The sequence below is a fragment of the Saccoglossus kowalevskii genome, chromosome 18, assembly GCF_978046115.1.
Source record: "Saccoglossus kowalevskii chromosome 18, keSacKowa6.1, whole genome shotgun sequence".
Lineage (NCBI taxonomy): Eukaryota > Metazoa > Hemichordata > Enteropneusta > Harrimaniidae > Saccoglossus > Saccoglossus kowalevskii.
The window spans coordinates 24,332,060-24,345,649 of NC_140658.1; the positions used below are offsets into that span (position 1 = coordinate 24,332,060).

At 36.2% G+C, this 13,590-nt stretch overlaps 3 protein-coding genes across 3 annotated transcripts; 2 read left to right on the forward strand and 1 right to left on the reverse strand.

Moving 5' to 3' along the window:
* Positions 1–1,693: 1,693 nt before the first annotated feature.
* Positions 1,694–4,930, reverse strand: LOC146731962 (uncharacterized). Its single transcript, XM_085493023.1, has 2 exons — positions 4,868–4,930; positions 1,694–2,776 (listed from the first exon to the last, which is right to left on the reverse strand). The coding sequence occupies exons 1-2, from the start codon at positions 4,928–4,930 to the stop codon at positions 1,694–1,696; spliced, it is 1,146 nt and encodes a 381-aa protein (XP_085349149.1).
* Positions 4,180–7,999, forward strand: LOC146731963 (uncharacterized). Its single transcript, XM_085493024.1, has 7 exons — positions 4,180–4,285; positions 5,200–5,303; positions 6,129–6,275; positions 6,514–6,626; positions 7,066–7,165; positions 7,680–7,696; positions 7,904–7,999. The coding sequence occupies exons 2-7, from the start codon at positions 5,219–5,221 to the stop codon at positions 7,997–7,999; spliced, it is 558 nt and encodes a 185-aa protein (XP_085349150.1). The 5' UTR covers positions 4,180–4,285; positions 5,200–5,218.
* A 3,459-nt stretch (positions 8,000–11,458) lies between these two features.
* On the forward strand, positions 11,459–13,447 carry LOC146731964 (uncharacterized). The gene is made up of 3 exons (XM_085493025.1): positions 11,459–11,551; positions 12,035–12,150; positions 13,243–13,447. The coding sequence occupies exons 1-3, from the start codon at positions 11,459–11,461 to the stop codon at positions 13,445–13,447; spliced, it is 414 nt and encodes a 137-aa protein (XP_085349151.1).
* Positions 13,448–13,590: the final 143 nt, after the last annotated feature.

A 13,590-nucleotide genomic window follows, 5' to 3' on the forward strand; every position in this document is an offset into this window, starting at 1 on the left:
GCCCTTCGTTAACCAGCTTCCAGCTTGACCAACTGGTGAAGGAACATTCAACTGGCTTTCTAAGCACGTCTCTAAATAGCGGTTTGATAATTGGCTCTCTGGATATGTTTCATGAGGGCATCTTTGTTTGGGGGCATGATGTCTTCTTGCTTAGTAGTCATGGAAAACAGAGCATATCTTGCTTCATTCACCAAAATGATTTTGGTCATTCCGTACAACTTACAAACAAATTCCTCCAGAGTAGTAATCAAGTCATCTGTAAGTGTGAATGATTTTCCAAGCTCCTGCAAAGCCTTGATAAACTTTGGAGTCTTGGACATCAGTGAGAAAGGTTTGGTCTTTCCCCGTCCATAAACAGCACTCACGGAATCATTACCCATAAATCTGTGGAGGCCTACGGTTGCATTGCTGATGTCATCTCCTAGATGATGCTGTATCGCCTTCAAGTCAATTGTCCACTCCTTATCTTGCTTTTCAGTGTGAAAATACAACGTGGAACCGTCAAGTTGGGCAGACACGGCAATGCTGATGATGAATACATCTGTATCTGGGCTCTTTATGATGATATCATTCATACCCATGTTGCTGATGTACTTTGCATGCAACATCATTATTGTGTCAGCCTCTTCTTGAGTAGTGTACAGCTCTGGAATTGCTTCACTGACAGTGGTACCTCTACAACACGATAACTTGTGGCATTGTTTAGAATGAGTGAGGTATACATCAACTCCGTTGAATTCAGCTTAATCCGCTGGGACCCTCTTACAGCACGCTTTTTGTCTTTCTGCACCTTTTATGCTGACAGATGGATATGTGTCAGTAACAAAGTGGACAACATTAGATTTGGTGCTTCTGGCAAGGCACACTGCATCCTTCAGAATTTGCTTGGCAAACTCTTCTATGGTAGCAGGCACCTTACTTGCCATCCATCAATGACCCATACAGACTCTTGTGGTGGATCCAAGGTTGGGGGTGACTCTAGTGAACTTTTAGATTCCACTTGGTGAAGAAGGGTAGCCTTGTTGCTCTTGACTAAACATCCATCTTGTTTACAAATGGCTGGAGGGTACGGGCTTAATGAGTAACTTAGCATCTTTCGTTGATCAACTTTATGCACACGACCGATGATAATAAGCCTTGCTAGTAACTCACGGGCATTCTTCAGTACCACTTCTTTCCCTTTCATGTTGAATTTTGGCTTGTTGGAACTGGCAAAAGTCTTAAGCTTCATCTTGTTAATTGTCTTGTTAAGATCAGTAGTTCCTTGTAGTCTGGTTTTGGCAAAGTTGATGAATGCTTCATCCCACTTATGTCCTGCTACTAGGAGATCTGTGCGCACACTGACTTGTGCAACAATTCCTTAAGAGAGGTGTACAAGATCATCAGCATCTGTCTCTCGATCTACCACAAAGTGATTTGTCATGTTGTTGATGGTACTCATGATGTTGGCTACATCTTGCTGGTCCCTTGTCATCCTGCTTTTTGTTAGATCTTCTCTTTTTGAGCACTTCTTGCTTTTACCAGCCATCTCTTCACATTGACTTGTGATGAGGGCTCTTTCGTGGTGACCTCTGACCCAACGTTTGGTAGCTCCTGGATTGTTTGAAAATCCCTTTACTCCTCCTCTTGCCTTTGTGTCCCTGTTCACTGTCTGTTCAATGAATGCTCATGTCGCATGCCACCTGTGCGAATCCTAATCGTGTTGGCGTTGGACTCCAAAGTAACCCTTCATCACCTCATCATGAATGTAATGATGGGTGGTAGGAAGTTGGGTCATCTCAATCCAATAAACTGGCAGGTAGCGTACATAATTTGTCCTGTCATATGCAAACATCCACGGAAGCAGGGCTCTGATCGAAGCCAGATGGAGTGGCCAATTCCCTTCTCGAGTGGCACGTAAGAACAGGAGAACATTTTCTACCATGTCAAGATATGGAAACCACAAGTTGAATGTAGCGTCCTTCTTTCCTTTTTCAATGAAATTCTCATACTCATTGATCAATGCTTGGAACATCTCTCCTTGAATTTTGTTGGTGAACTCACTTGGAAATGACTGATGTAGAGATGACACCACTTCCCTGTACTGGTGTTGCTTCTCTTCTTCAAAGGTACACATGAAGCTCTGCCAGTGCAAGCGATGAAGTGCTTCAGCCATTAGTTTGTGACATCTCATACTTCTATTGTAGTTGTAACCATTCATATCACCAGTGACCGAACCTGTAGCTACTACACCTGCTTCAATAAGCATGTCTTGCAACCCTGCATCCTGAAATAGCATTCCAATACAAGCAAGAGCTGTCATTGTCGTGTGGAAAGACCCGAGACGAATGACTATCTTCTCCTGAAATGTTGGTTCTTGCCAGCGAATCGTTCGTGCTTTGCAATAAATGGCCTGGTCAACCACTATCACAATGGCTGGAAGTTCCAACTGATGTGCTATCTCCAGACTTCGGTGTAGTACTGTGTGGACAGTGTTAAAATCTGTCGGGCTGGTATCTATCACTGGCAAGTATGCTATTGTTCCCTTATGAGGGACATTGGATGAAAGCAGTTGATTAAATCCTGTCCATGATGGCAGCAGCCGTTCCTGTGAGGATTTAGCAACATAGAAGGCTGCATCCTTTTCTTTGTTAGAATGGAGAATATAATTGTACTGACTCATCTCAAGTGGCACAGAACCAGCAAATGTCTCTGGTGATGATTTCCTCTGGCCATTGAATCTCACCAGTGCTGCAGCAGGAGTAGGCAAATATCTTTCTCTTGTCCTCTTCTTACTCTGGATGGGTAAAGCATGAGGTGTTTTGGCAGGAACATTGTCGTGTTGTACAGCTATTCCATTTGTGTTGTGGGTTAACGCTGTTTAAAACTGTGCTCCATCGTTTCTCTGTGAAAGGCTTTAGATTTTCGATTACGCCAGAACAATGAACAAAACACCTACGATGAGGCGAACTTTCCGAGACGGAAATGATGGTTTCACGTTCACTGTGTTGAGATATGCGACGACAACACTGAAGCCGCGCCGAATGATGCAATGTTTCTGATTGGCTGCTGCCCGGTAATCTGTAATTTGGGCGGTTGGATAGGCCAATCGAGTGCGCCGATCGTTAGCGACATAAGAAGCAGACGATTTTTGGAAAAAAGCAATGGCTTTTTCATTAAAATACTAAATAATGCCCCACTTCCCAGTCTGGGAACTGCAATAATTATAACAGAAGTAAATCTCCATTTCTAAATACATTTCAAGTAGTCACACGATGCAGAGAACAAGACGAGCTTAAAAATCATCTCACCCCATAGTCTATAATTCATTATTTAGCAGAATGCACAGTATGCGAGTTTCTTCTTCACAGAAGCAAAAATAATGTTATAATGGATGCTATCTTAGTATAAAATGGTGCATGTCAGTTTGATTGACATGCGTCATTCCAGTCTGAATAAACATAACATCATTAAATCATATGCACAAGTATCAACTTGCAATGCCCCTTTACCGACTAGACATTTGATCATACGACCTTGAATAATAATCACGTTGGAAGATCTTGTTTCTCTTTGATTGAATTCGTGTACACACACGGTTATGAAAAAATTTTGGTGATTAGAGAAGGATACTAAGATTTGCTCACATGTATGAATTAATTAGATACATAATTAGACAACCATAACAATACCCGCTTATTGTAGATACGCGAGTTTAAGTAACGCTACTTTGACCAATGCAAAATATGTTCCGAGTCATTTTTCAGGAACATTTGTCCGGGTCAGTTCCTCCTTCCTCTGCAGGTGTTATGAGGGCTTGACCATAGGTCGTGTATTCACCGACTAATGTATAATAGATTAGCTGTTGAAAATCAATAATGATCAATAATGGGCATCATCTTATTATCACGTATTCCCAATATTTGTAAAATGCCAAGCCCATCTATTTTTGAATTGGCCTTCAGCAATTGACATTGTAAAACGCAATGTTGATAATGTTAAAGCACAAAGCAAACCATAAAGCCTAATCTACTTGATGGTCTTGTTATATTAAATTCCATTGCTATTTTCTGCAGTAATGCATATTACTCCATGTAATGTTTTTATTGGCATTCATAGGTGCCCCGTAATAGCCAATCAGCATGTATTATGGCTGCTCTCACTATGGCAACAGACAAACATTTTTTTTTAAATGCACGTGTCTGTACCAAGAAAACATATTCAGGCTGGGGCACAATGGTCGAATGCGCGCAGACTTTACGCAACTGATGATCCTACGTTGTTTCATATAAAGTGCGAATTTGAGGTGAGTAGTATTAAAATAAAATTGATTACATTACTGTGTATCTAACACCAACATTGTCTATGTGTCTATTCCAGGTTTGGAATTGTAGCATTGTTCGGGGTTCAATCGGGGCTAAAATATATGAGTACAAAGATTGCTGAAACGTATTTGTTCCCATAAATCGCCTGGCGTTTTATATTTCCCATTTATGTTGTTTGGAGTACATTTATCTTACTGAAACTATAAATATTGTTGGACATGTTCGGTAGCGCAAATGCAAGAGACGATAAGTTTAACATTAAATTTTCCGATTGTTATACAATTTGTACAGTCTAGTTGCTGCTGCTAGCGTGCGAATGTTGAGTGACCCCGTTTGCGTTGAAATATTAGCCGATACCCAAGCTCAGGTGTCGATTGTGATCTAAATTGCCCACCTGACACATGTATAAAATACAATTTGTCGCAACACCAATCTCCGGCTTTTCTCGGTCGAGTAAAAAGTCGATCTAAAATTCCTGGTAGTTCATCTGATAAACATATCGGGGTTCATACAGCATTCGCGATTTACAATCTAGATAAAGACAATAATGAAAATACACATACGTCACACAGAACAATGATAATAAATGATGATAAAGTCCATGCCTTACTAACATAAATCCCCATCCTTACTGAGGCGTTGATGTAGTTATAATTTGTTTACAATATTCGAGACAATATCGGCATACAGTAGCCTTCCTGAAATCAAATTCAGGTTCTTAGTCATCTGTCAGACCAGTAATTTACAAATCTGTCATCCGCGCACAATGTCGCATCCGTCAACTCATCTACAAGTAAACAATAAATAAATATTAAACATTACAATATTCTCGTTTATATTTATGTAGATTAACCACGTTGCTATGACTATAACACAAAAAGAAATTGTTTTCTAGAATCAATAGAAGCAACAGCATGATGAAAGGTAGTAAAGTATCACCGGATGACGATAATAACGAACCGGAAGAAGAAAGACAAAACGAAACAAAGATACAGTCAGGTAAATACATAGTAAATAAATAAATCTCTACCATTAACGATGTTGTAAATCATTTCTTATGTTGAGTAATGTCGCACATTGAATTCAACTCCCATTAGATGACAAGTTTTAAAAGTTGAAAAGTAAGGTCAACTTTAAAAAAAAATATATAATTTTTTAAATCAAATAGTAAGAAGCATTATAACACATGTTGAATGTACTTATTTATGAAACCCATTCAATTACACCGATACTGGCAATAGTAAACATTGCTGACCTCGTTGACTGCCAATACCAGTCTGCTTTCACCAATCCAGGTAATTTATTAATAAGTAATAAATGGCAAATACATTATTCTGATATCATACTAACTAAAATATTTCGAAATGTATGCATATCGTCTCTGAGAAAAGGTTTTTGAAATGTATGCATTACATTTGTGAGTCAACACAACGCATATAGAAGATGGTTGTGGATTTGTTAAACATGCAATCAATGATTTGTTTTCATTTACAAATGAAACAATCGACGGATTTTCTATTTTGTTCATTAATACCATTTAAATTCGCATTCAGTATCATTTATTAATGCAATACATAAATAACTCTACAAGAAATTGTATAGAACGGTGGATTAAAATTGCGAAAGGCATCACTGCATGCGCCGTTTTAGTTTCATGCACAATTGTCATTTGAAATATTGATAGATTTTGATTTTCATACACGGGCAGATGTCAATGGACGCAAAATGTGTATGAAATTTCATTTTGTTTTTACTACAACGAGTAATTTTAAAATGTCACGTCGTAGATAATCGCCTGATTTTAACAGTTTTCTATGTACATAGCATTCCATATAGATAAGGAACCAGATTCACTCCATCGGGCAGCATATAATGGTGAATATGACAACATAATTACACTGTTGAAAACAGAAAAAATCGATGCGCAAGATAAACATGGTCGAACACCATTGATGCTTGCAGCCATTAAAAGTAGGTGGATCTGTATAATAGTTATCTCTAGGGGTGGGTAAGTGATTGGCATGGATACTTCAATATCGTGACCAGCAGGGATAAGCTAATTGATTTCTTCGTTTTGATTTGTTTTGGCTTTGAGTTGGTGCATTTTATGTAGATATAAATTGTATTTCTTGTACCCAGTTGCAATAAAAAAAATAAACTCGCATAACGAGAATTTTTTTTGCAACTACTCTTTTTTTTTATTTCACAGATCACACCAAGGTTTGCAGGCTGCTGCTAAGCAGTGGGGCCAACGTAGACATAATTGATGAAAACAACGAGTCATGTATTACTTTTATGTTAAATGCGAATATGGTACACATGGTAAGCTATTTGTGTCTTTAAGTTTTCTTTTAGATTTATCTTATAGTGATGCCCAATCTTAAGTCAATTTAAATTTGTACATTAACACCAATTACTCGAATACTAACACACGACAGCGTAACTTTATAGAAATAAATATTAGTCATGTGCAGCCGACATTGTGCTCCTTAGATATTTATCAGTTATTGTGTTTGACAAATTGTAAACAGTGTCTAAAACTATATGTTATTGTCGTATTAAATCTTGCTTCACACGCACTGATTACAAATAATTAAGTGGCAGCGTAGTCAAATGTCAAATGCCAATGAAAGCAAATTTCCAATATTTGTTTTGAAACTGGTAAGGACTATATATATATATCGTTATGCGTGGCGATAGATACGTTATTTTCAGTTTTTTTACCGTTGTAATTTACCGTGATGAAATGTTATGTACGTAGGCAAAACGTGCATTGGACAAGCTGCATGTGAAGGATTCTGATAAACGTTGTCAGAAATATCAGCTAGATATATTGGAACCGGAAAGGAAAAATAAGAAAGGTGAGTGATAATTTTTAGTTACATACTAAAAAAAACATTTCAATATATTCTCTATAACATCTCTGTGTTTTGTTACTTTATTTTAGTATTTATTTTTAGGGTGTAATTTTTCATTGATAATGCGTCTTATAGTCCTGGTTTTAGCATATCGAAGGAATAATAATACAATCTATGACAATCTATTTATCTATTAAGTTCAAACATAGAATGGGTCCCAACTTTGTGACTAAATTTTAAGTGATTCAATTCACCCAAACTATATCATTTTTTATTGGAATACCTATTCAGTATTGTGAATGTATAGAGGTTTAGTTTGGCGAGTGGGTGGACTAAAAGGTAACGTGGCTAAACCATTCGTTGTTTCGTAATTTGTAAGTAGCTATCAAGTAGCTATATTTTAAATGAAATTTTGTACTCCACTACTGTATGTGTACGAATCAGTGTTGATTGGTTTATTAAGTTATGTTGGATGTTGGTGTTATTAACAAGCTAAATATTTTCGATTTCGTTTCAGGTTATGCACGAAGCCCGGTATGAAATATTTGAGTTATTAGTTTCGACTTATACATTTGATAATAACTTGATCATTATTTACCACATACTAGTGTACAATGGTACAACCTAATCAATAGCTCATTTTCTACTAATCTATATTTTGTATCGCGGTACCAGGCTTTGTTATTATATGTTATTATATAATAGACTGTGATATTACATGTCATATTTCTTTTTTTGCAGCTGCAAGTTATTGTTGATAATAATCTCTTTGAACGCATCGATCATCCCGTTATAAAACAAATTAGTAAACGGAAGTGGAAAAAGTTTGCCTGGTAATTCTTTACTGTGTTTTCACCATGTTCTCACTACGGCGTTCTCCAAATTCTCCGTGGAAGACGCTAGGCTGTCATTTATATAATATCTCCTCAAATTACCATCACATTCTTACGATGGCGTTCCCCAGATGTATGCATGGCAGAAGTTCGGTACGACGACAGAGTTCCCAGCAATTTTTTTCAGGATAATAAGAGGTTATTAGAATACCTTAAAGGTTGAACGAAGAGAGTACATCGGGAGTATCTACCGACGCGCATCTTTTCCCTCAAGAATACATTATGAGAATGCAAAAAGTTTAGAACAGAACAAGCGAACTTCTTTTTGTGGAGTCCAGTCAAACCCTGGTGGTAGCCATGTTTGTTTTTATTATTAGAGGACGCTTACGCGTGTATTCATTTCATATTTGGAATTCGCATTTCCTTATATGGCAGGATGAAAATACCCCGTAAAATTACAGCACGCTGTAACTTATGGCGTTACGGTGACAGATGTATAATAATAAATGAATTTGAATTGTGAATCATCAAAATAACTAGTGTTTTATTGTTTCTTTTAGGAGGGAAGCAATAAAAGATTTAATCTTCAACATAATATTTGCTATGTTGTGGTGGAATTTAGCAATGATAAAACCTCATGCTCGTGGATGTTATGAATTTCCGTTCGACTTGTTGCGTGTGTTACTATGGGTAAGAAACGCATAATTCTTTTTGTAATTCGAAGATGGCGCATTCGATGAAGTCATTGGCATCATTACCAGATCAGATAAATATGTTATCTTAACAATCTATTGTAACTCTATTCTCAGGCGATTGCTATTGGATGCACAATTTGGTTCATTATCAAGGAATGTCATGAATATAAGAGATCCAATAAAAGAGTGGAGGTGATGTTATGAATTTGTAATTTGTTTATTCAGATTTAACAATAAATAATTTCTCATTGAAACCGGATTGAAACGACACAGGGTACTTTATTATTGCTAAACTTAATAACTGTTTCTTGTTCGTTTATTTAGCTAATCGCACAAGCATACACACATTAAATTGACCTAAACGTGTTTCAAATACGTGCTAACAAAAATGTTACTTACGTTAGAGTGACCCTCAGAGGGTAGTGTATCACTGAATCATGACTACATTTTTTTAACATGCCATTCTTTTCTATGAATTACCTTGTTTATTTGTTGAAACGCAATATAAACGATTAGAGTTGGCTCTATACACTTAATATTTTTTTGAATCTGTATGTTACTTTGTTCATAACACTTTGTATTGTTAGACCGCTATACCAGTATTAAAAACGCATATTTCAGTGTGAAAGTAACTATAGTATAACAGCGTACCATCATTGGATTGACACGACTAATGAATACATTCATTTCGTGATAATATGTGTTTTCTTCAAATATACATCGCAGAATTTGGCTGTATTGCTAAAGCGTATACATAAGAGTCTTGATATGTATGAAAAACAAGAAACTTTTAAACCAGAACCAAGTATCAAGAATAGGTTCCCGCCATACTTTTATGATTATTGGTAAGTTGGCCATCTATTGAAAGATTATACAAAAAACACGATTGATGATATCTTACTGTCACAGCAGTACACATTTTTTAACATTTAATTTTTTTAATGTTTAACTAAATCACCGAAATATTCGATCATCGCAAACGTTAGCCATTGGACTAACATTGGACTGTTTACAATGGCTAGTTACATTTGCCGTGTCGCAAGTTCAAATCCCGTTTGTTGCATGTGTACAAGTTCGTAGTGTGCCTGTAATTATATTGTTTTCACCAATGTATTCGTCTCTGCTGGTTGTTATTTAAACTGACTCGAACAATGTCAGTGCGTTATAGAGTAAGAAGTACGCGTCTGCTTTTAATACGAGGCGTAATTGCCTGATGTTACTCCGCATCCCACTGCCTGTTTATATTATAGTAATGTTTCTGTGATTGATGTTATTGTGGTTGAACCAGAGTCATGCTATTCTCATTACTAAAAATAACATTTTTGTGTAATGTACCTAAACGCTAAACTGCATGCATGTAGTGAGTTATAAGTTTGTAAATAGTATATGAAAGAATAACATAATTAATTTACCGTGTACCAAACAGTTGACAAGGATCACCAGAGTGCGATATACAAACGTGTTTCACGATAGAATATATTTCCATGTGTCACATACAACTAATTACCGAATTCTACTATATACAAATGAACAATTATTCAACATATTGTTTTCAGGAATTACTTCGATTGGTTTGTGTATTTTCTCCTGATGGTGGTAGTTTTAACTCATTTGGTAGATATTGGCATTGCATCAGATGAACTATGTCACCCACAGCACAATGACACGAATGAAGATGAAGATGACGCCGACCACTGGGAAAATGAAAGCGTGGCAGGGAAGATGCATTTGGGATGGTTTGCATTCACAATTCTTTTTGTTTGGTTTCGATTATTCAAGCCAATCAGACCTTTCACACCCTTGGGTAAGATTTAAACTAAATAACTCGACTCAGTTATTCTCTTCATATCATATCGACAATGATGAGTTCAAGAATATACAAAACACGTGGTACTAATATAACATGTTATGCATTACGTTACCATTCTGGATACAATCATGAATATTATCAACATCGACGCTACAATACGCCATTCCATTATTCACATCATCTTATATCGCCTTCTTAATATCAAACTGACGTTAATGGCTGAAGGCAAATACGTTCCAATTGACAACTGCATGTGACTGTGTTGTCGTAATGTATGAGTGACTATGTCAATCTTGACTAGGACAATAATGAAAGAAAATGATCCCATACTTTTCGAAACACAAAATATCTCTTTTCAGACGGAAGCCTAATTCGCTCACATTCACGTGTCTAATACAAAAAAGGGCACACACTTGTCCAAATTTGATATTAGGAATGGTACGATTCAATCTAAATTTTTCAAATATTGACAATACTATTTGTTTCACCACTGGTTATAACTGTCTGCTACAATAATATTAATATACTATTTTTATTCAAGGTCCTTTCATCGCTGTAATCTATGGTATTATCATAGATATTATTAAATTTATAGGGCTTGCCTTAGTGTTTTTTTTACCGTATAGTAAGTCGCTTATTAATATTTCATCCTACCTAAATATTAAATAGAAAATGGATATTATTTTGAATCAACGATGTGTTTGGTAACGCAGAATAAATGGGATGGGCGCGTCTAAGACACTTTCGTTTGAGGAAATAACGTTGGGGTACTTGAACTGGTTTTCAAATCATGAATCTTTTTTGTGTCTTTGAGTGTCGGAAATGTAATAGTTTATCTACTTTTTGTTTGATGAAACATTCAAACTGTAGAATATCCATATTTTGTAGTGAGTTTTAATTATCTAATCGCAATAATAATAATGTTGCTTTTTATACTTTCTCAGCGTGCTCATTTTGGATGATATTTGGGGGTACTGAATTTTACGAGTCAGTTAGTGCAACTATATTCACTCTGTTCCGCATGGCACTAGTGGATGACTATAATTATAGGGTGAGTTTTTTAAAATCCAACTCGAATTCATTAATTTAATTTTGGAATTTTCATAATACCATGACTTGTGTATATCTGCAACAAATGACTTAACATCGGAAACTTGGTACTGAATTTATGTTGATATATACATCGTCTATTATATTAATAATTATCATAATAGTCGATATGAATAGGAACATCAATTAAGTCTTTTTTGTGACCTTGCACGGCATTCAAGAAAAAACTCTCGCAGTATTTGTCATTCAAAATCTCTGATTATATTTTGATTTTGAACAGTTTCTTTTGAGAATTAAATTTAGAATGTCAATATCAAAGATGAGTTGTATTAGCAAACAACATCATTCACCATCATTTTGAACAGAGACAAGTTTACTATATGCGGCAGATGCATACCTTCTGAAAATCAATCGATCGTCGCCACGTTTACACATGATACTATATCTCCTCGCCCATTAATATAAAATCAATGTCCCACTGCAGGAATTGCGGGATATACATCGTGTTATGGCAGATCTTTTGGTTGGGACCTATCTGGCTATAGCAGCTATAATATACCTGAATCTGCTCATTGCCATGTTGTCTTACAGGTTTTCCAGGTAAGATACGTCAGAAAGGAAGAGTAGTTTACTAATTTGTACACTTTAGTGGCATAATCTCTATGAAAATTGAAATGACTGAGTTGGTCAACTTTAGCCAAACCTTTCCTAATAATTTTGTTTTGGAATTAGTCTTCTACGAAATATTAACCATGGTGGTGGCATGAATTAACGAGGAATAGTTTAACCGTGACCCGTGCTTTCCTTTTGGATTTACGATCGCATGCTATGTGGAAAAGATGCACCGATGCTAAACTTACTGAGCTAGTTAGTTGTCTATCTTTGACCACAAGAAAACTTACAACGAAATGTATTACGATTTCTTAATTAGCATGCTAGCTTTACACTTTAAAAATACATGCAAGTGGAGAAGATACATCTATATTCACCGAGCCTGCTATCTGAGCGTTACGCGCCGTGATGACGTTAAGCGTAATACTAGTCTCAAAGAAACCAGGGGTGTTTAAGATGTTCCTTGAGAATGGTATCTGAGAGACCATCACTTCACATCTAACACGCAGAAAGATCGTCTTTGCCACTTCTGACTTCGGAAGTCGTTTACGCATTGATACTTTGTTGTTTTGGTGGAAAAAGCGTTATACAACTACTGAATAAATTAACCAAACCAAACAGCCTCTCTCTGGTCCACCACAGCCTCTGAAATGTTACTTCCTTTAATTAAAAAAATGAATTTCCCTCTACCTTAGCTGAGATTAGTATTAGAATGCAAGGTAATATATAAAACACAATTAATACGTAGATATACACTACTGAAGTGTCGTTAATCCTGTTACTTTTATCATGTCACATTTCTGAGGGTTTGCCATACCAACAAAATATGGTTAAATTACTTGATATTGACGCATTTGTATAGGAAAGACAACAGACGTGCTGTTAACAATAAAATGGCGTTATGTTCACTGTTTGTGTCATCAATTTGATTAAGATTTCATTGCACTGCTTGTAGATTGGCTGATGACGATCAGCTGCTACGATGTAATGAACTGATAAAGGTATATCCGATATATGTTCTACTTGATTACTACAATTAATTCCTCCAATTGTAACATATATTATAACATTTGTTCACAGCATATATGACAAAGCTAGTTCAAATGCAATGATGCAAAGATCGAAGATTATTCTAATCATGGAGGACAAATTATCTGACGAAAAACGAGAGGAATTCAGCAAAGATATTCGCGAATACGAAAATCCCTATGCAGACGAATATAGCGTCGACGAGGAAGAGAGAGAAGATGAAATCGAGGTTACATTCAAAGAAAAGGTATGGTGAAATTGGAAAGATATTTAAATATTTTTTACCAACAACCTTTAAAATATATTCAAAAATATGTCAGAGAGTGTGCTCATTTATTCTTTTCCTGGTATAGCTATATTGAATGGATACCACAACAGTTAATGACTGGAACGACCAAT